Here is a 21,340-nt window from a genome sequence, read left to right on the forward strand (position 1 = left end):
ATCAAGGAAAAATTAATATCAAGTGAATGATTCGATATCTAGAAGTTCCTTAGCAGTTTGGATATGTCACATTAAAGAATGTATAATATATATTGCCAAATTACATCAGCAGAGACAATATTAAACCAGCAAAAAACCCCAGCATTATTTTTTAAACATACATGTATGCTACCACGATTATATATTGAGAAAGAATATTCGCAACACTTTCCAAAGAGCTATATCAATCAGCATCAATGAAAATGTAAAGAGGGATACTATTGTCTCGTGGGAGAGGACTAGTGTGAGAGATAGATTTACTTTTCATTATATCATGTTTCCCTGAAAATAAGACCTAGTCGGACCATCAGCTCTAATGCATCTTTTGGAGCAAAAATTAATATAAGACCTGGTATTATATTATAATATATTAGATTATATTGTACCATATTATATATTATATAAGACCTGGTATTATACTATATTATATATTACATTATGTTATATTAAAATAAAGACCGGGTCTTATATTAATTTTTGCTCCAAAAGACACATTAGAGCTGATGGTCCGGCTAGGTCTTATTTTTGGGGAAACACGGTATATCCTGTATTTGTTGAAAAAAGATTTTTTTTTACCATGAGCATTTACTGAATTTTTCACTTAAAAACCTAAGACAGCAGTTGTCTCCTAAAATGATCTATAGATTCAATGCAATTCCTATCAGAATCCCAGCTGACGTCTTTGTAGAAATTAAGCTGATTCTAAAACTCAGGATTGCAAAAAACCCAGAATAGCCAAAACAAGCCTGAGAAGAATAAAGTAGGAAGACTTACATTTCCTGATTTCAAAACTATTACCAAGCCATGGTAATCAAGACTGTGTGGTGATGGCATAGGACAGACATACAGATCAGATCGATGGAATAAAACTGAGAGTCCAGAATGAACTTTACATGTATGATCAACTAATTTTCAACAAGGATGCCAAAAATAGTCTTTTCAACAAATAGAGAAGGGAAACTGGACAGCCGCATACAAAAGAATTAAACTGGACCCTTATCTCACATTACATATAAAAATTAACTCAAAATGGATCAAAGACTTAAATGTAAGAGCAAAAGTATAAAACTCTTAGAAGAAAACAAAGTGGCAAATCTTCATAAAAAAGAATTTTGCAATGAATTAAATGAATTTTTAGATATGAAACCAAAAGCATAAGCAAGGAAAGAAAAAAATAGATAAATGGACTTCATCAAAATTCAAAAAGATTTTTGAGTTTCAAATGACACCATCAAGAAAATTAAAAGACAGGCCAACCCGGTGGCTCAGGCAGTTAGAGCTCCATGCTCCTAACTCCGAAGGCTGCCGGTTCGATTCCCACATGGGCCAGTGGGCTCTCAACTACAAGGTTGCCAGTTCAATCCCTCGAGTCCCACAAGGGATTGTGGGCTCCCCCCCCTGCAACTAAGATTGAACACTGCACCTTGAGCTGAGCTGCCGCTGAGCTCCCAGATGGCTCAATTGGTTGGAGCGCATCCTCTCAACCACAAGGTTGCCAGTTCGATTCCTCGACTCCCGCAAGGAATGGTGGCTGTGCCCCCTGCAACTAAAAACAGCAACGGAACCTGGAGCTGAGCTACGCCCTCCAAAACTAAGATTGGAAGCACAACAACTTGACTTGGAGAAAAGGCCTGGAAGTACACACTGTTCCCCAATAAAGTCCTGTTCCCCTTCCCCAATAAAATCTTTAGAAAAAAAAAATTAAAGGACAATCCACAAATGGCTAGAAAATATTTGCAAATTATATATATATGACAAGAGACATATTTAGCATATAGGAAGAACTACTACAGCTCATTAATAAAAAGGTAAATAATTCAATTGAAAACTGGGCAAATGATCTCTGAACAGACATTTTTCCAAAGATGTACAAATGGCCAATAAGCATATGAAAAGATGCTCAACACCATTACTCATCAGGGAATGCAAATCAAACCTATAGTGAGATGTCATTTCACACCTACCAGGATGTCTAAAATCTGAAAGTCAGAAAACAACAAGTGTTAGTGAGGATGTGAATCAAAACTCTCATACAATGGCCAGCCCGGTGGCTCAGGTGGTTGGAGCTCCGTGCTCCTAACTCCGAAGGCTGCCGGTTCGATTCCCACATGGGCCAGTGGGCTCTCAACCACAAGGTTGCCAGGTTCGATTTCCTGCAAGGGATGGTGGGCTGCGCCCCCTACAACTAGCAACGGCAACTGAACCTGGAGCTGAGCTGCGCCATCCACAACTAAGACTGAAAGGACAACAACTTGAAGCTGAATGGTACCCTCCACAACTAAGACTGAAAGGAAAACAACTTGGAAAAAATCCTGGAAAAATACACACTGTTCCCCAGTAAAGTCCTGTTCCCCTTCCCCAATAAAATCTAAAAAAAAAAAAGCTCTCATACAATGCTGATGAGAATGTACAGGGATGCAGCTGCTTTGTAAAACAGTCTGGCAGTTCCTCAAATGACTAAACAAAGTTAGCGTATGACCCTGCAATTAATTCCACTCCTAGATACATATGAAAGAGAAATGAAAACTAAAACTTGTAAATAAATGTTTATCAATAGCATTATCTGTAATTGCCAAGAGGTATGGAAAATTTTTGAGGTGCTAAACATGTTCTAAAATTAACTATGGTGATATTTGCAAATATCTGTTAATATAGCAAAATTCATTTAATTGTATGGTTTAATGGGTGAATTTGAATCCTATGGTACATGAATTATATCACAATAAAGTTGTTTTTTATTTAAAAGAGAAAAAAAGGTTTGTATTCCACAGCTTCTCTTACATATGTGGCCACATGACTAAGTTCTGACCAATGGCATATGAGAAAAAGTGATGTATGACACAACAGCTTAGATATATCCTAATATATTTAATCATTCTTGTACCTTAAAATGCAATAAAACACACCTAACAAATTTAAAAGAATAGAAATTATACAATTTCTGCTTTCGGATCACAATGTAATTAAACTAGAAATCAGTAACAGAAAGACAACTGGAAAATCCCCAAATATGTGGAGATTAAACAACACATTTCTATCAAACATATGGTGATGGAAGGAGAACTGACTCTGGGTGGTGAACACACAATGGGATTTATAGATGATGTATTACAGAATTGTACACCTGAAATCTACGTAATTTTACTAACAATTGTCACCCCAATAAATTGAAAAAAAAAGAAAAAAAACACATTTCTAATTAACACATGGCTCAAAGAAGAAATCTAAAGAGAAATCTTAAGTATTTTGAACTAAATGAAAATGAAAACACAACTTATAAACATTTGTTGGTTGGAGCAAAAGCAGTGTTTAGAGGGACACTTATAGCACTGAAGGCGTATAGTAGAAAAGAAGACTTAAAATCAACAATCTAAGTTTCCAGCTTATGAAATTAGAAAAAGAAGAGCAAATTAAATCCAAGGTAAAAAGAAAATAAATTATAAGAATTAGAGCAGAAATTGATGAAAGTGAAAACAAGAACTCAATAGAGAAAAATCAATGAAACCAAAAAGCAAGTTCAACTGATCTTTGACAAATGAGCAAAGGCAATACTATGGAGCAAGAATAGTCTTTTCCACAAATGGTGCTGAAACAAGACATCTACATGCAAAAAAGAGCAGCTTTATGCATAATTGCCAAAACTTGGAAGAAATTAAGATGTCCTTTAGTAGATGGATGGATATATACCATATTCTGCAGTGCATAATGTGTACTTCTTTGTCCAAATTTGTGAGGGGAAAAACAGGATGTGTATTATACATGGGTAGTACTAATTCCATATCTATATAAATGTTTTTAATTCTTTTATTTAGGCTTATGAGTTAAAAATGTAACTCTAGAAATCAGTAACCATATCTGTATGCAAAATAATCCCCAGGAATCCTTCCAACAATGGGTTTTATTGAACTTACGACAAACTTGCAACTATGAGAAGAGTTCTTGGCCTTCTATGATACATAAATATTGTAAATTTGTTACCAGTACATAAAATTTCTTGTATCTTGTATCTGTTCTTGTATTTTGTAATTATTTGTTACATGAAATTTCTTGTATCATAATGTTAAAAAAAAATGCTAAAATCCCTTTATAATTAAAAAAAAAAGTACTAAATATAAACAAATAAAAATTTGAATTAAAATAAAAAAGTTTTTTTCCCTGAAAGTTTAGGCCCAAAATGTGGGTGTGCATTATACCTCGCAAAATACAGTAAATTGTAGTACATCCAGACAATGGAATATTGTTCAGCATTAAGAAGAAATGAGCTGTCAAACCATTAAAAGACATGTAGAATGCTTAAAGGCACACTACTAAGTGAAAGAAGCCAATCTGAAAAGGTTACAAATTTTATGATTCCAATTATATGACATTCTAGAAAGGACAAAATTATGGAGACAAGTAAAAGATTAGTAGTTGCCAGGCAAGGAGAAGCAGATCACAGAGGGTTTTTATAGCAGTGGAATGATAGCACAATGATTGATATATGTCATTATACAGAGGATGCCAAAAAATGTATACACAGTTTAAGAAAGGAAAAAACTGTATTAAAATTGTAATAATATATACAGATAACAAGAGATGAATACAAGTCATGTGCGTGTGTATTTTTTTGGCACCCCCGGTATACTGGTCCAGACCCACAGAATGTAAAACAACAAGAATAACTCTAAGGTTATGATGTTTCAATGTAGGTTCATGCTTGGGAAAAACAAATGTTCCATTCTGGTAAGCGATGCTGATAATGGGGAGGCTATGCAGGTGGGGGCGGAGGATATATGGGAAACGTCAGTGCCTTCCTCTCAATTTGTTGTAAACCTAAAACTACACTAAAAAAAATTAAATCTTAGAAAAAAATTGATGATTTTGATATGACTTCTAACTGATTCATATCAGAAGAAACGAATTTTTCTGGAGCAGAAAGCATAATTGGGAGAAGAGAGGAAACTCTGGCAAGAAATAAGAGTCTTAGAAAATTATTTTAATAATTTATTTAAAGGGCAAGGCGGAAAATGGAAACTGCTGAAATATACAATAATCTAACATAATGACTGGCAATATGGTGCTAGGGTACATTGTGCATAATAGAGTATGTAAGCCAAATTAACGACTGCTGTATTTAGCTATTAATACAAAGTTTTGGAGTGGTTTGGTGGTATGTACAGCAATACACTCATACAACTAATTTTTTTCTTAATGCTCTAGTGTCTGCTACAATGACATACATTAAATAAAAATTGGGATATATAACAATTTTAATGAAGCTTTAAAAATTAAATTTATAGTATCATTTTCTTTAGTGCATATTCATGCTAAATGAACGTAACCTGAAAAATGTGTTTTGTCTTTTATTTCTGTTAGAACTTAGCAAAACTACGCATGCAGCAGATATTCAAATATCTGTTAATATACTTTCCAGTCAATAGAACACATACATTACACCATAAAAGTCAAGTGTTGCTATTTTCAAAGTTATGTATTTTCTAATTGGTATACTATAACAAAATTAAAGAGATTAAGAACATTATTGTAAATTTGAGGATGTTTTTATAACTTCTTTTAAGACTTTTATACTTATGATCTACATGGATTCAAAATTTGAGGCACACCTACCAGGAACCATTTCCTCTAACTATTTATATCCAACATACATGTAAATATATGTACTATTAACACTTCACCACTTTCATATAATCATTCAAAATATGAAAGAAAATATAAAGTACCTTTAATCTTGCTTCGTAGATACTTTAAGACTTCTTGGGTTCCCTTCTGAAAAGGTAGAGAGAAGGACACATATTCACCAAACATATCTTGCAATTTCATAGATCAACATGCATGTTTGAATTTCAAATTTAACAATAGGAGCTGATTTCTAAATATGCTTACATTTATAATGTCTCTTCGAATGGTTCTCATAGGATTTCCTTCTAATGCCAGGAATTTCAAATGAAGTTTTCCCAATGAATAGGGCAGACTACAAAAGATTATTTCAAAGATAATTTCAAAGATTATTATCAAAGATTGATTTCAGGGAAAACATTAAGGATAAGTATAATTCAACCAAATAATGGATTAAAACTAATAATATACTCATATGACAAACTAGGTATCGTATAACAGTATCAATGAAAACTCAAGTAACGTAAGCCTACAATATTTCCCTTCAAGAGAAATACTCAACATGTAAAACCCAGATTTGTTTCCAAATTGTCATACTGTGATTGCTGAGAATGAATGCAAGCTATAACACATTTACTAAATTTATCTAGTTCTAAAAACTAAATGTTCAAAATATAAATTTTAATCAATCAGTGACTCAAGATAGCCATCCTCACTGATACTAATGTTTTGATTTTGCCCTTCAATCAAGTAAATAAAATTCTTCCTAAATGAAAAAAAAAAAAAAAAAACCGACAAAGAAAAAAAATTTTAAGCACCCAATTCATATTTTCATTCAATAAGGAAAGTCATTATCTTTGGTACACAAAAAGCAAACCCACTTACATATATAAATATTCAATCTCAAAATTTATTATTCATTTATACTATACTAGGCATTGGCGTAGGGAATTCAAGATCCTTGCCCTTAAGGAGTTCTTAGTTGAACAAAGGAAAAAGACACACACTGTGTTTCCCCAAAAATAAGACCTAGCCCCATCAGCTCTAATGCGCCTTTTGGATGAAAAATTAATATTTAAGACCCGGTATATTATATTAAACCCGGTAGTATAGTATAGTATAGTATAGTATAGTATACTGTATTATTATATTATGTAAGACCTGGTCTTATATTAAAATAGACTGGGTTTTATATTAACTTTTGCTGCAAAAGACACATTAGAGCTGATGGTCCGGCTAGGTCTTATTTTCAGGGATACATCTTATTTACAGTATACATCTAACAAAAATATAATAAATATGAATTATCTTACGTTGCTGGTGAGCATATAAAATAGTACAGCCACTTTGGAAAGTGGAGTTTTTTTTAAAGTTAAACATACACTTACCAAACAACTAAGCAATCCCACGTCTACGTATTTACACAGGAGAAATGAAAACAATGACCACACTGAGATTTTTCCATGAATGTTCACAATAGCCAGAAAACTGAAAACAATTCAACATCTCTCAACTAACTAGTAAAGAAATGAATTAATTGTGGTATATCTGTATAATGGATTAACATTCAGCAATAAAAATTAATGAACTGCTGATACTCATTATCACATGAATGAATCACAAAGCTTTATGCTACATGAAAGCAGACAGACAGAAAAACTATATACTGTGTGATTCCATGTACATGATATTCTAAAAAAAGGCAAAACTGCAGTGACAAAGCACATCAGTGATTGCTAGAGGTTGGGGATATGAAAAGGGAATTGACTGCATAGGGTATGAGTCCACTTTAGGGCAACAGAAATGTTCTACATGACTGTGACAATGGTTACACAAACACATTTGTTAAAAACCATCAAATTGTATGCTTGAATTGGTCAATTTTATTGTATGTAAACTACACATCAACAAATCAATATAATATAAAATATATATGTAATAAGCCTGCTAAACAAATATAGGCGCTATGAAAGTAGAGATATAGAAATAAGCAAGAGAGTATAAGGGGAGAAGAGAGAGGCAAAGCCTAAATAAAGGAATGGTATTCCATCAGGCAATGAGGCAGGAAAAGGACATTCTATGATAAAGGAACAAAACAAAGAAAAAGTCAGGATATTTATCATTCATTCAGTGTAGTAAGTGAACAGAATACATGTAGGAGTAAAAGATGATAGAGAGAATAAAGTCTGACTGTGAAATGCCCTTGAATTTTATGCTAAAAAGACTAGACTTTATTTTGCGAAACTGGTTCCCAATTGGAAAACCAGAGTCATCAAAGTCTCCAAGATTTCTTTACAACAAACAAAAAAAACAAAACAATTCTACAATCCTATCAATTAGAGATTCTGATTCATTGATACCTCAGAATGTGTACAATGCCTCCCCCCCCTTATCCTCTCAGTGGTTCAGGAATCCACTGGGGGTTTTGTAATGTATCCCCCAAAGATAAGGGAGTACTGTAATTTTTTCCTCAAAGCGTCTGAGAGATTCTGATGCATAGCCATATTTGGAAAACAGTGCTGTAACAATGGAGAACCATCAAAGCTTTTTCGCAGAAGAATGACCTGATAATTTGTATTTGATAAAAAATATTCTGGTAGCAGTTTGAGGAATCAGTATTTTGGTTAGAGGAGATCCTGGAGAGGTACAAAATGGATAGAATTGTCTAATCATAGGAAGTATGAGGTTAGAGGAAAGGAAAGAAACTAATACTTATTAAGTGCCATTATGTTACTGGCTCTGTGACATATATACATTTTATATCCAGAGCTTTGGAGAAACAGGAACATATATATCAGAAATATTTGTACTAATTACTTTATTTAATATTATTTATCATAGTGTTGTCTATTTTAAATATTTGCTTTCCACTGCTTTCATGCAGTAGATACTAAAATAAAACTGCCATGGGAAAAAAATTGTATGTCAATATTTATAAGAGGCAAGAGATTATTTGTAAGCTATTTGTAAGCTAATCCAGGTCACTTACTAATTCTATCATAAATAGAAGTGAAGGGTGTCACATCCAAGCATTCAAATTATGGTGAAGACGTACCCTATGCCATATGTACATTGAGAAAACAATTCTGATTTTTAAAAATACTTATTAAAATATACACATAGAAAATCTGCCTTGCCTAGTCTTTTGCCATCTATGAGTAGCAAACCATGTTTCTGACATCGAAATGCAAAACCTCAGACATCTAACTGGTGTATAATCCTAGAGTCTGAGTCTTATTTTTTTGTATCTGTTAAAATTCCATCTCTAAATATTATGTTCTATAACATTTATGATTCTTTGCTCACTACCCTCCTCCTCCCCATCTCTAACACAGGCAACCAATTTCAAAATATTAATTATTCTAACTCAACACAACTCTCAGATCTTTCCTCTTCTTTCCATTTCCATCTTCACCACAATTCAGGTACTTATTACATGAGAAATCTTCAAAGTTGTTGATACAGCGAAGTGGATATATAGCAAGTGCTCCTTAGTGCTAAATATTATTAATATAAGAGTTTATTTAGATTTCCCACCTACAAAACCACTCCAATCCAAAGTATCCAACCCATTATCATCAATTTATTTTTTAATGAGATTACGATTAAATTAGTTCTGTTTTTAATCTTTCAATAGCTCCCACCTCTTAACTAACGAAAATTGACTCTTTACAGGTATTTCAAGGACACCTTCCACATGGCCTCAACTTACCTTTCAAACCCTAAATTCTCACAATCCCCCTACTTGCATCCTATTTACCAGTTCACTTTATTCCTTGCAGTTCTCTGAATACATATCCCTACAACTTTCTGAGCTTTCAAAGCTTTGTACAGTTTTCTCCTGCCAAGTGAATCACTATGGCCACCTTACATGTGCACATGAAAATCGTGGTCATCCTTTCAAGATCAGATGGTGGGACTACAGTGAGGCATGACCCTGAAAGTGAGTGTGTTCTTAAATTTTGTGCTCTAGGCAATTAACTTGTCTCAACCTAGTCCCGGTCCTAAAGATCATCTAAAAGGTTTCTTCCACAAAGTCTGCCCTGAATCCTCTCAATAAATTGTGACTCCTGTATCTCACTTAAGCCCCCGAAAGCATTTTATATCTCTCCCATGGCTTTAGATTCATTTAATAAATTCAACAACTATTTATCAGGCACCTTCTGTGTATCCAGGCACTGATCTAGGAGTTAGAGATAGAGCAGTGAATGAAACAAATAAAAATGCACCCTTCTGAGAATTTATGTTCTGGTAGGTTAGAGTAACTTGTACATGCATCTGACTATAAGAGTATGTTCAGCTTGCTGCCAAGGACAAATTCTAATTACTCTGTGTAAGTCTGTACATGATACCTGCTCAATGAATATTTACTGAATTTAATTTAGGAAAAGAGATCTCTACATGCTTTTTACAAATATTTCAACTCGTGAATTATAACCAAATACAGACATGATTTCTTATTCATTTGATCTTTAAACTTACCTACTAATATCATTGTTGCTTAGGTCAAGCCTTTCCAATGACTGTAGTAGAGTAATTTCATCTGGAACAGATTTTAACTTGTTATCCCGCAGGTCTAGCACAAGGATAGAATTCAGATGCTTAAGATGTTCTGCCCCTAATGTTTCAATCTGGTTTTCACCTACATGTAATTCCTACAAAATCAAACATCAATCATATATATTTCCACATTCAATTTTATACTAGATAACAAAAATAAAATAGAAATTTTAATTTCAAATCACTGAAGAACACATGGACAACATAACGTTTTAATTAATAAGGTGCTTAAATTTTCAATTACATTTAAGCTATCCTGCAGTTAAAGAAAAATTGCAATAAGAAAATTTTCAAGAATGTTCTGGTAATTTAAAAATAACGGTTTAACCTAGCAGAACGTTCAAAGTTTATAAAACCAAAACAGAGAATTGATTTAGTTACATTTATAGAATTAATAAAAATACAAATCCAAGAACTATAGCGATGAAAGATTAAAGTTTTAAAATAAATCAACACAAGTTAAAAAATTATTTATATTATCAGTTTGTTATTCAACATTTCCACTAATAATTATTACATATACTTATACACTTATATGATTTCCCATTAACAGAATCTATAGCTACCAGATAATTAATCTTATAAATGATAACTTTTTCAGTTTTTTTTAGCACTGTCACCATTCTGCTTAAAAGGAACTCTCTTTAACACTAATGCATAAAAGTATATACATAAAGTATAATGCATAAAGTATAGAAGTATACATAAAGGAAAGCAAAGCACGGCAAATTTAAAAGACAATCTTAATGCTAAATACTTAAAACCAAAAGAAAGTAATTAATTTTAAACTAACCTGGTTATGACCAGGTAAACAAGAGAGGTAGCAATTTATAGAATTGGATACACATTCTTTGCTGGTATTCTCATATTCTAGGTCTCCTACAGCATGGTCCCAACGTACCATGTTAGCATCATCATCTACTACTTCTCCAATTATAAAAAACTCACCAAGATAAAATATTTCTATTTTTTAAGTTGATTATTTCTTTTTTTTTTAAATCTGTTACTAACAATACCAGTAATGTATTTAGTTACATTAAAATTCTGAATAATACTAATATAGGAAAAACATAGTACTTGTAACTGTAATATATATTTCCAATATAAAACAAGATTAAAACTTTCATTTTTATAATTAACTTTTGGAAAATATATAGTTATTTAATAATCAACTAAAGAGTACCTTTAATAATTTACAAGAAGGAAATTCTGGTAAAAAACGTAATTTATTCCTCCGCAAATAAAGCAGTTCCAGTGATTCCATGGCAGCCAATTCAGGAGGTATAGTTTCCAACAGATTTGAATTACAATCCAAATGCTTTAATCCTATAATATATATTTTGTGAAAAACAAAAATAATAAGAGAAAAATATATTGGTCTATAACTGTATATACATTCAAAGAATGGATAATCATGAGAACTTACGAACCTGTGCTATAATAATCAAGAACCTTGAATACCACTGAATTAAATATAAACTAAGGTGTTTTTTTTTACATTTAGTTATAATTAAAGAGAAGTGATATTAAATTTAATGTTTAATAATAGTCCAGGTCATCTTTGTAACAGATTTAAAAATAAAGTACTTTAATATTCTGTTAAAGTACTCTAAAATATATAAATTATACACTATGAGATTATTATTTCCCTCCATAATTATACTATAATTATACACCTTTAAAGAGAAAAAGCTTAAGGCAGTTAGACACATAAATATGCATGCATATTAGTCGTATGAATGGATGTCAAGTAACTTAGATACATCTGTATATAAAATAGGCAAGTTTACTTTCTGTCAAAAAGCCTTGGGATTTTTATGTATTCCCTCCTATTTTTCATCTACCTATACTGCCAATATCACTCTATCTTCTATACTTCCTTCCTTCTATTTTTTTTTTTTTAATTACATGCTTTCTCTAATAGCTTAGCTAACACTCTTGACAAGAATGTCCTAACTTGCAGCATCTCTCTCTTACCTCCTGGACCTTTCTTTCTTAAAAGGCAGAACTGAAAATAAAAATGGAAAAAAGTGAAGGTCTTCCTTCCCTAAGACTTCAATAAGCAGTTTTCTCCTTAATCCATAATAAAGATTGTTCCACTTATCATGGCCACAATTTTCTACAATTCACTCTCAATCCTCTACTTTGAATAGGTTATATGCATTTTATAACTTTTTCTCCTGTACTTTGGGCCGCTAATTTTAACATAATTCAAGACTGAGTGATGTGCCTCAGACCGTTTTTTTCAGTTTTTAAAGAAGATAACTGCTTTTCAAAACAAATGTAATAGTATTACTTTCAATTAATAACATAATAATTTATGTATTATTTGGCTAGAGCACTGAAGAACAAAAGTCACAATCTGACGCACCCCAAATCCAGTAAAGTCTATAAACAATTTAGAGACTCTAGTTTTCACAATAGTTTGTATCTAAGAGCACTAACTGAGAAAACAAGCAGTATGTGGTGGAAAAGCAATGAGGATGGAGTAAGAGAAGTCAAGCCTTGGCTCTACAACTTACGATATAATTTCTAAGCCTAGGTTCAGGAATTTTTAAAATGCAAATAATATGCATCTCCCCTAACTTACAAAACTGTTGTGATGCGAAACTTTATACGTAAAAGCATTTTGAGAACTTATGGGCCAAATAGAACTTCTGGAGATTAAGAACTCAATAAAAGAAATGAAGAATGAAATAGCCAGCTTAAGTAACAGAACTGACCAAACAGAGGAAAGGATCAGTGACATCAAAGATAGAAATCTGGAAATGACACAGACAGAAGAAGAGAAAAACTTAAGAGTTAAAAGAAATAAAAGAACTCTACAAGAACTCTCTGACTCCATCAAAAAGAGCAATATAAGCATAATGGGCGTACCAGAGGGAGAAGAAAGGGAGAAGGGAACAGAGAGTATATGCAAACAAGTAATCGATGAGAACCTCCCAAACGTGTGGAAAGAACTGGATTCTCGAATCCAAGAAGCAAATAGAACACCTAATTACCTCAACCTCAACAGGCCTTCTCCAAGGAACATTGTATTGAAGCTGTCAAAAATTAACAATAAAGAGGGCCGGCCCGGTGGCTCAGGCGGTTAGAGCTCCATGCTCCTAACTCCAAAGGCTGCCGGTTCGATTCCCACATGGGTCAGTGGGCTCTCAACCACAAGGTTGCCAGTTCAACTCCTCGAGTCCTGCAAGGGATGGAGGGCTCTGCCCCCTGCAACTAAGGTTGAACACAGCACCTTGAGTAGCTGAGCTGCCTCCCGGATGGCTCAGTTGGTTGGAGCGCGGGCTCTCAACCACAAGGTTGCCAGTTCAATTCCTCGACTCCCGCAAGGGATGGTGGGCAGCGCCCCCTGCAACTAAAATTGAACACGGCACCTTGAGCTGAGCTGCCACTGAGCTCTGGGATGGCTCAGTTGGTTAGAGCGCGTCCTCTCAACCACAAGGTTGCCGGTTCGACTCCTGCAAGGGATGGTGGGCTGTGCCCCCTGCAACTAGCAACGGCAACTGGACCTGGAGCTGAGCTGTGCCCTCCACAACTAAGACTGAAAGAACAACAACTTAAAGCTGAACAGCACCCTCCACAACTAAGATTAAAAGGACAACAACTTGACTTGGAAAAAAGGACTGGAAGTACACACTGTTCCCCAATAAAGTCCTGTTCCCCTTCCCCAATAAAATCTTTAAAAAAAAAAAATTAACGATAAAGAAAGACTCCTCAAGGCAGCCAGGAAAAAGAAGACGGTAACCTACAAAGGAAAGCCCATGAGGTTTTCATCAGATTTTTCAGCAGAAACTCTACAAGCCAGGAGGGAGTGGACTCAAATATTCAAACTACTGAAAGAGAGAAATTATGAGCCAAAAATAATACATCAAGCAAAGATATCCTTTAGCTATGAAGGGGGAATAAAGACTTTTCCAGACATACAGAACCTAAGGGAATTTTCTAACTCATGACCCTGCACTACAAGAAATACTGAAGAAGGCTATTCGACCAGCATAGAGATAATTTCTGATAACAAAAACATAAAAGGGGGAGAGTAAAGGTCTGAACCAGCATAAAGGAAAGGAAAAAGTAAGCATGCTGAAGAAAATGGAATACTCTAAATATGAAACTTTCTTTTACATAAATTTAATGGTAACCACTCAAAAAAAAATCAAGAACTGAAATATATAACATAATAAAAGAAGAAACAGGGAAAATTCATAGAATACCACCATCATAGAATACAGCAACAAAAAGGCAAAGAAACAACGGAGACAGTCCTACCAGAAAACCAAAATTAGAATGATAGGAAATCCTCATATATCAATAATCACCCTGAAGGTAAATGGACTGAACTCACCAATAAAAAGGCAGAGAGTAGCACACTGGATCAAAACACTAAACCCAACCATATGCTGCCTTGAAGAGGCACATCTCAGCTACAAGGACAAATATAGATTCAAAGTGAAAGGGTAGAAATTGACACTCCAAGCAAATGGTATCCAGAGAAAAACAGGTGTACCATACTGATATCAGATGAAACAGACTTCAGGATAAAAAAGGCAACAAGAGACAAAGATGGACATTTCATAATGATAAAGGGGACGATACAACAAGTCCTCAATATTTATGTCCCCAATTAGGGAGTACCGAAATATACCAAGCACCTACTAACAGAACTAAAGGGAGAAATTGACCAAAACACAATTATAGTAGGGGACCTAAGTACATCACTGACAGCTATGGATAGATCATCCAAACAGAAAATAAACAAAGAAATAGCAGCCCTAAATGACATATTTGATGAAATGGTCATAATTGACATTTATAGAGCACTTCATCTTAGAACATCAGACTACACATTCTTTTCTAGTGTACATGAACATTCTCAAGAATAGACCATACATTGGGACATAAAATTAGCCTCAGCAAATTTAAGAAGATTGAAATCATACCCAGCATATTCTCTGATCAAAGACTTTGAAATCGGATATCAACTGCAAAAAGAAAGCAGGAAAAACCACAAATGTGTGGAGATTAAACAACATACTTTTAAAGAATGACTGGGTCAAAGAGAAATAACAGGAGAGATCCAAAGATACACAGAAACAAATGACAATGAAAATACATCCTACCAAATTTTTGGGATGCAGCAAAAGTAGTTTTAAGAGGGAAATTTGTATCATTACAGGCCTATCTCAAGAAACAAGAAAAATCCCAAATAACTAACCTCATTTACACCTTAAAGAACTAGAAAAAGAAGAACAAATGAATCCCAAGATCAGCAGAAGGAAATAATAAAAATCAAAGAATTAAATGAAATAGAGAAAAAGATAATAGAAAAAATTGATGCGACAAAGAGCTGGTTCTTTGAAAAGATTAATAAAATTGACAAATCCTTGGCTAGACTCACTAAGATATAAACAGAAAAGACACAAATAAATAAAATCAGAAATGAAAGAGGGGAAGTTACCACAGACGCCACAGAAACACAAAGGTATCATACTATGAAGGACTATATGCCACCAAATTCAATGACCTAGAAGAAATGGACAATATCTTAGAAACATATAGCCTTCCTAGGCTGAATCATGAAGAACTGGAAAATCTAAACAGACCGATCACCAGTAACGAAATTGAATCAGTCATCCAAAACCTTCCCAAAAGCAAAAGTCCGGGACAAGATGGCTTCACCAGTGAATTCTACCAAACCTTCAAAGAGGATCTAATACCAATCCTGCTCAAACTCTTCCAAAAAATTGCAGAAGAGACAGTAATCCCTAACTCATTTTATGAAGCCAACATTAACCTGATACCAAAACCTGGTAAGGACAACACAAAAAAAGAAAACTACAGACCAATATCTCTGATGAATACAGATGCAAAAATCCTAAACAAAATTCTAGCAAATCGAATGCAACAATGCATTAAAAAGATTATTCATCACAACCAAGTGGGGTTGATCCCAGGGGCGAAGGGATGGTTCAACATCCGCAAATCCATCAATGTGATACATCACATAAATAAAATAAAGGACAAAAATCATATGATTATATCAATAGACGCAGAAAAGGTGTTTGACAAGATACAACATCCACTTATGATTAAAACACTTAATAAAATAGGTATAGAAGGAAAATACCTTAACAAAATAAAGGTCATATATGACAAACCCTCAGCTAATCTCATAGTTAATGGTGAAAAACTGAAGCCCTTTGCTCTACGTTCAGGAACACGACAGGGCTGTCCCCTATCACCTCTGCTTTTCAACATAGTGTTGCAAGTCCTCGCCAGAGCAATCAGGCAAGAGAAAGAAATAAAAGGCATCCAAATTGGGAATGAAGAAGTTAAATTGTCACTCTTTGCAGATGACATGATGCTATACATAGAAAATCCTAAAGACTCCACCAAAAAGCTATTAGAAACAATAAACGGATACAGTAAAGTTGCTGGCTACAAAATCAAAGTACAAAAGTCCATTCTTATGTTGCATTCCTATACATTAACAATGAAATCTCAGAAAAATAAAAAAAAAAACCAATTCCTTTTGCAGTTGCAACAAAAATAATAAAATACCTAGGAATAAACTTAACCAATGATGTGAAAGACCTATATACTGAAAACTAGAAGACTTTTTAAAAGAAATTGAAGAATACACAATGAAATGGAAAGACATTCCATGTTCATGGATTGGAAGAATCAACATAGTTAAAATGGTCATATTACCCAAAGCAATATGCAGATTTAATGCAACCCCCATCAAAATCCCAATGGCATTTTTCAAAGAAATAGAACAAAAAATCGTCAGATTTGTATGGAACCACAAAAGACCTGGAATAGCCAAAGAAACACTAAGAAAAAAGAACAATGCTGGAGGTATCACGCTCCCTGACTTCAGCTTGTACTACAGGGCAACAATAATCAAAACAGTATGGCATCGACAGAAAAACAGACACACAGACCAATGGAATAGAATTGAAAACCCAAAAATAAACCCACATAAATATGGACAGATAATTTTTGACAAAGAAGCCAGAAACATACAATGGAGAATAGACAGCCTCCTCAATAAATGGTGCTAGGAGAATTGGAAAGCCACGTGCAATAGAATGAAACTAGACTTCTATCTGTCACCATGTACCAAAATTAACTCAAAATGGATAAAGACCTAAGCATAAGACCTGAAACAATAAACTGCTTAGAAGAAAGCATAGGTACTAAACTTATGGACCTTGGGTTTAAAGGGGATTTTATGAATTTGACTCCAAAGGCAAGGGAAATAAAAGCTAAAATAAATTAATGGAACTATATATAAATTAATGGAACTAAAAAGCTTCTGCAGAGCAAAAGAAACCATCGACAAAATAAAGAGGCAACCAATCGAATGGGAGAATATTTTTGCAAACAACACATCCGATAAGGGGCTAATATCCAAAATATATAAGGAACTCATACAACTCAACAACAACAAAAAACTAACAGTCCAATTAAAAACTGGGCAGAGGACCTGAAAAGACATTTCTCCAAAGAGGACATACAAATGGCCAATAGACACATGGAAAAATGCTCAACATCATTAATCATCAGAGAAATGCAAATAAAAACCACAATGAGATACCACCTCACCCCAGTTAGAATGGCTATCATCAACAAGACAAATAGTAACAAGTGTTGGAGAGGCTGTAGAGAAAAAGGAACCCTCATACACTCTTGGTGGGAATGCAGACTGGTGCAGCCGTTATGGAAGGCAGTGTGGAGGTTCCTCAAAAAATTGATAATAGAATTACCATATGACCGAGCAATCCTTCTCCTGGGTATCTATCCAAAAAAATCTGAAAACACTTATCCATATGTGCTCCAATGTCACTGCAGCTTTATTTACGGTGGCCAAGACATGGAAACAACCAAAATGTCCTTCGATAGATGAGTGGATAAAGAAGACGTGGTATATATACACAATGGAATACTATTTGGCCATGAGAATAGATGAAAAAGTACCATTTGTGACAACATGGATGGATCTTGAGATTATAACACTAAGCAAAATAAGTCAGACAGAAAGTAGAGAACCATATGATTTCACTGATACGTGATATATAAAACTGAAAACAACAAAAGAACAAGACAAACATATGAAGAAACAAAAACTCATAGATACAAACAATAGTTTAGTGGTTACCAGAAGGTAAGGTGGGAGGGGAGTTGTAGATAAGGGTAAAGGGGATCAAATATATGGTGATGGAAGGAGAACTGACTCTGGGTGGCGAACACACAATGTGATATATAGATGATGTAATACAGAATTGTACATCTGAAATCTATGTAACTTTACTAATAATTGTCACCCCAATAAACTTAAATTTAAAAAAAAGTACTAAAATGTACCTTAATATTTTTATCCCTTAATATTAGTTCTACAATACTTTACATATGATGGTTCAATGGTAAACTGTAATAGAACCACTGAATTTTAACAATTTTTTAAAGAAAGGATTCACAATTTTGGCAAAACTAGACTCTTGTCATTAAGTATGAACCACGAAGAAGCTATAGCTATGACATAACTATATATCATAGGTGGAATAACCTACAAAAGGGAAATAACCTTAGTGAATATTGAATGAATGAATGAAAATACAGCATAGCTCAAAACCTTAATTTCTCAGGTATTTAACTTTATAACTATTCATAATCAAATTTTCTTTTCTTCCTTTTGATATGTCAAAGTATCTTTTTGGTGTTGTTTAGGAAGCTGCTAGGCAATAATAGCCTTGAGAAAATCTAACCAGTTGCTATTGCTTGCATTTATCACCATACAATCTATTATTTTATTTCTGTGTAATAACTGTATTAAAATTTATTTTTCTAAATGTCAGTTAGATCAACTTCAAATTCATACATTTTTTTTTTAAATAGAGATTTACTTTTCATTCCACTTATTTCTGCCGGCAAACTCTTCAGTTGATTACTGGAAAGATTGAGTCGCACCAGACTGGATAGAGAAGAAAAACTAGCAGGAACAGTTGTAAGATGATTATTTGAAAGATCCTTTAAAAATAGAAAGACAGAATGAAAGAATGAATCAATCAATCAGTAAATAAATAAATAATTCTTAAAGGATATTTTAGAATTTTGCAGAAATTGAAACATTAAAAAAACTATTTCAGGGATGACATGTTCTGTAGCTCGCATATACTAACAACTTCATAAATCATCATTCATTACCTCAATATTCTGTGGGCCTACTAGGTGTCAAATAAACAGCCGCGAGGAATTAGAATGAATTCTGATCTCAGAAATATTTTATTTAAATGTTTCTACTCATATTAGGTTGCTGCAAATCTAGCTGCGGTTTAAAAGGTTAAAAAAAAAAAAAAATTTGCAAAAACCGCAATTACTTTTGCACCAACCTAACCCTAAGTCATACTATATATCTTGCCTCCTGTTTTCAATAAAAAAAAATCAGTATTTTTATCCAATATATATGGAGTACCTATGATAAACTGGGCAAAATGTAATTGAAATGAAAAACATCTTTGCAAAAAGAAAAATTCTTGAAAGAAAAATAAACCTGAAAAAAAACTGACATTTTAATTTTTGAGGAAAAAGTATTCCTTCGATTCTTCTGCTGACCGAAGCAAGTCTACTTTCCATTCATTCAAGCTCGCCTAATTAATCTCTATACCTTGATGTTTCTTTAAGTCATTGTTTCTGTTTATTCTTTAAACAGTTATGAGAGAACTTTTTTTTTTGAAACTCCATGTTATAAATCAGATAAATCTTCTCATGACATTTGAATTCAGTCAAAGTATTCCACTAGCTATCAGCAAACTGTTAGGTCGAGCCAGTGGCAGGAATGGATAAGTAAAAAATAACTTAAAGGAACTGTTCTCTGAAGATTTTCAGTTAGTCTAATATTAAACAATTGCATTCTATAACTCTAAAGTAAGAAGACAGAAAAAAGCCAAAATGGTAAATCAGCGTTTAAAAAAACACTGTTATACTGTAAATAACATAAAATAACATATTATCATAATCTACAACATACAACATAATAATCTACAACTCCAATACTCTAAACTCTAAGAATTAACAGATTACTAAAAATAAATATTGCAGAATATCAAAAGTTACTGACACTAAATGCAATGTAGTATTCTGGACTGGATCCTGGAACAAAAAAAAAGGACATTAGTGGAAAAACTGGGAAAATCTTAATAAAATCTGTCGTTTAGTCAGTAATGTTGTACCAATGTTTATTTCTTAGTTTTTACAAATGTCCCATGGGTATGTAAAATGTTAACATTAAGGAATTCTGGGTGAAGGGAATATGGGAAGGGAGCTCTCTGTACTATCTTTATGATATTTCTATAAATCTGAAATTATTCCAAAATAAAAAATTTAAAACAAAAAAAATTTCTGACAGAGAAAAGATATTAATTCACAAATTCTTAAGACATTTTAAATAACCCAAATCAATAATTACTAATAAAGTTAAACACTTAATTATTATAGTTAATCATTAGATATAAAGCATAAGTATACTACATATAAATTAATCAATATTTATGCTGTCATTTCTTCAATACTGTAGTACCATTATGCTAAGCAGTTTTTATATAACTAAGAAATATTAGCGTAAATTATTACAGATGCTTATACTTTTAATGTTTTAATATACTGTTGCTCACATTATGGTTTACATGATACTGAGTCCTTAAGAACACAATTCTCAGCTGAAACATCCTTTCACTATGCTACCTGGAACACGGGAACACATAGAGGGGAAACAACTGAGAACTGCTGTAGTTTATTAGGAGGTTTCCTTCCTACTCTAAATACTCTTAAAAAAAAAAATCAATTGCCGTTTTATCTTTAAATTTTATAAGAAAATTTGATGGCTCCCTCTGTTGCCATTCATTTTATCTACCTCTGCCTTTTACTTTCCAAACCTTATTTCCAATTATGATCAGATTGAAAGAGAGATACTGAAGGAATGGTTGAAGGGAGTATATATTTTTATTTTAAACACTTGTGCAGATAAGGAAAAGACTAAGGAGGATGTGTTTACAAAAATAAAAATAAATAAATAAATAAATAAGTAAGTAAAAGAAGTAACTTTTCCTTTAATGAAATG

The 21,340-nt window shown here is 33.2% G+C and overlaps 1 protein-coding gene across 4 annotated transcripts in view; it reads right to left on the reverse strand.

Annotated features, from left to right (window-relative positions):
- Window positions 1-21,340, reverse strand: part of LRRC40 (leucine rich repeat containing 40) — a 56,398-nt gene that overhangs the window by 23,614 nt on the left and 11,444 nt on the right. For all 4 annotated transcript variants that reach the window (XR_012497278.1, XM_019755082.2, XM_074334942.1 and 1 more), the window contains exons 5-9: window positions 19,128-19,251; window positions 11,399-11,541; window positions 10,138-10,310; window positions 5,923-6,010; window positions 5,760-5,805 (exon numbers count right to left, since the gene is read on the reverse strand). Coding sequence is in view for 3 of the 4 variants with exons in the window: in XM_019755082.2 (XP_019610641.2) it covers window positions 5,760-5,805; window positions 5,923-6,010; window positions 10,138-10,310; window positions 11,399-11,541; window positions 19,128-19,251 (574 nt within the window). In the remaining variant the exon portion in view is untranslated. The remainder of the gene's footprint in view (window positions 1-5,759; window positions 5,806-5,922; window positions 6,011-10,137; window positions 10,311-11,398; window positions 11,542-19,127; window positions 19,252-21,340) is intronic.

The sequence above is a fragment of the Rhinolophus sinicus genome, linkage group LG06, assembly GCF_036562045.2.
Source record: "Rhinolophus sinicus isolate RSC01 linkage group LG06, ASM3656204v1, whole genome shotgun sequence".
Taxonomy (NCBI): Eukaryota; Metazoa; Chordata; class Mammalia; order Chiroptera; family Rhinolophidae; genus Rhinolophus; species Rhinolophus sinicus.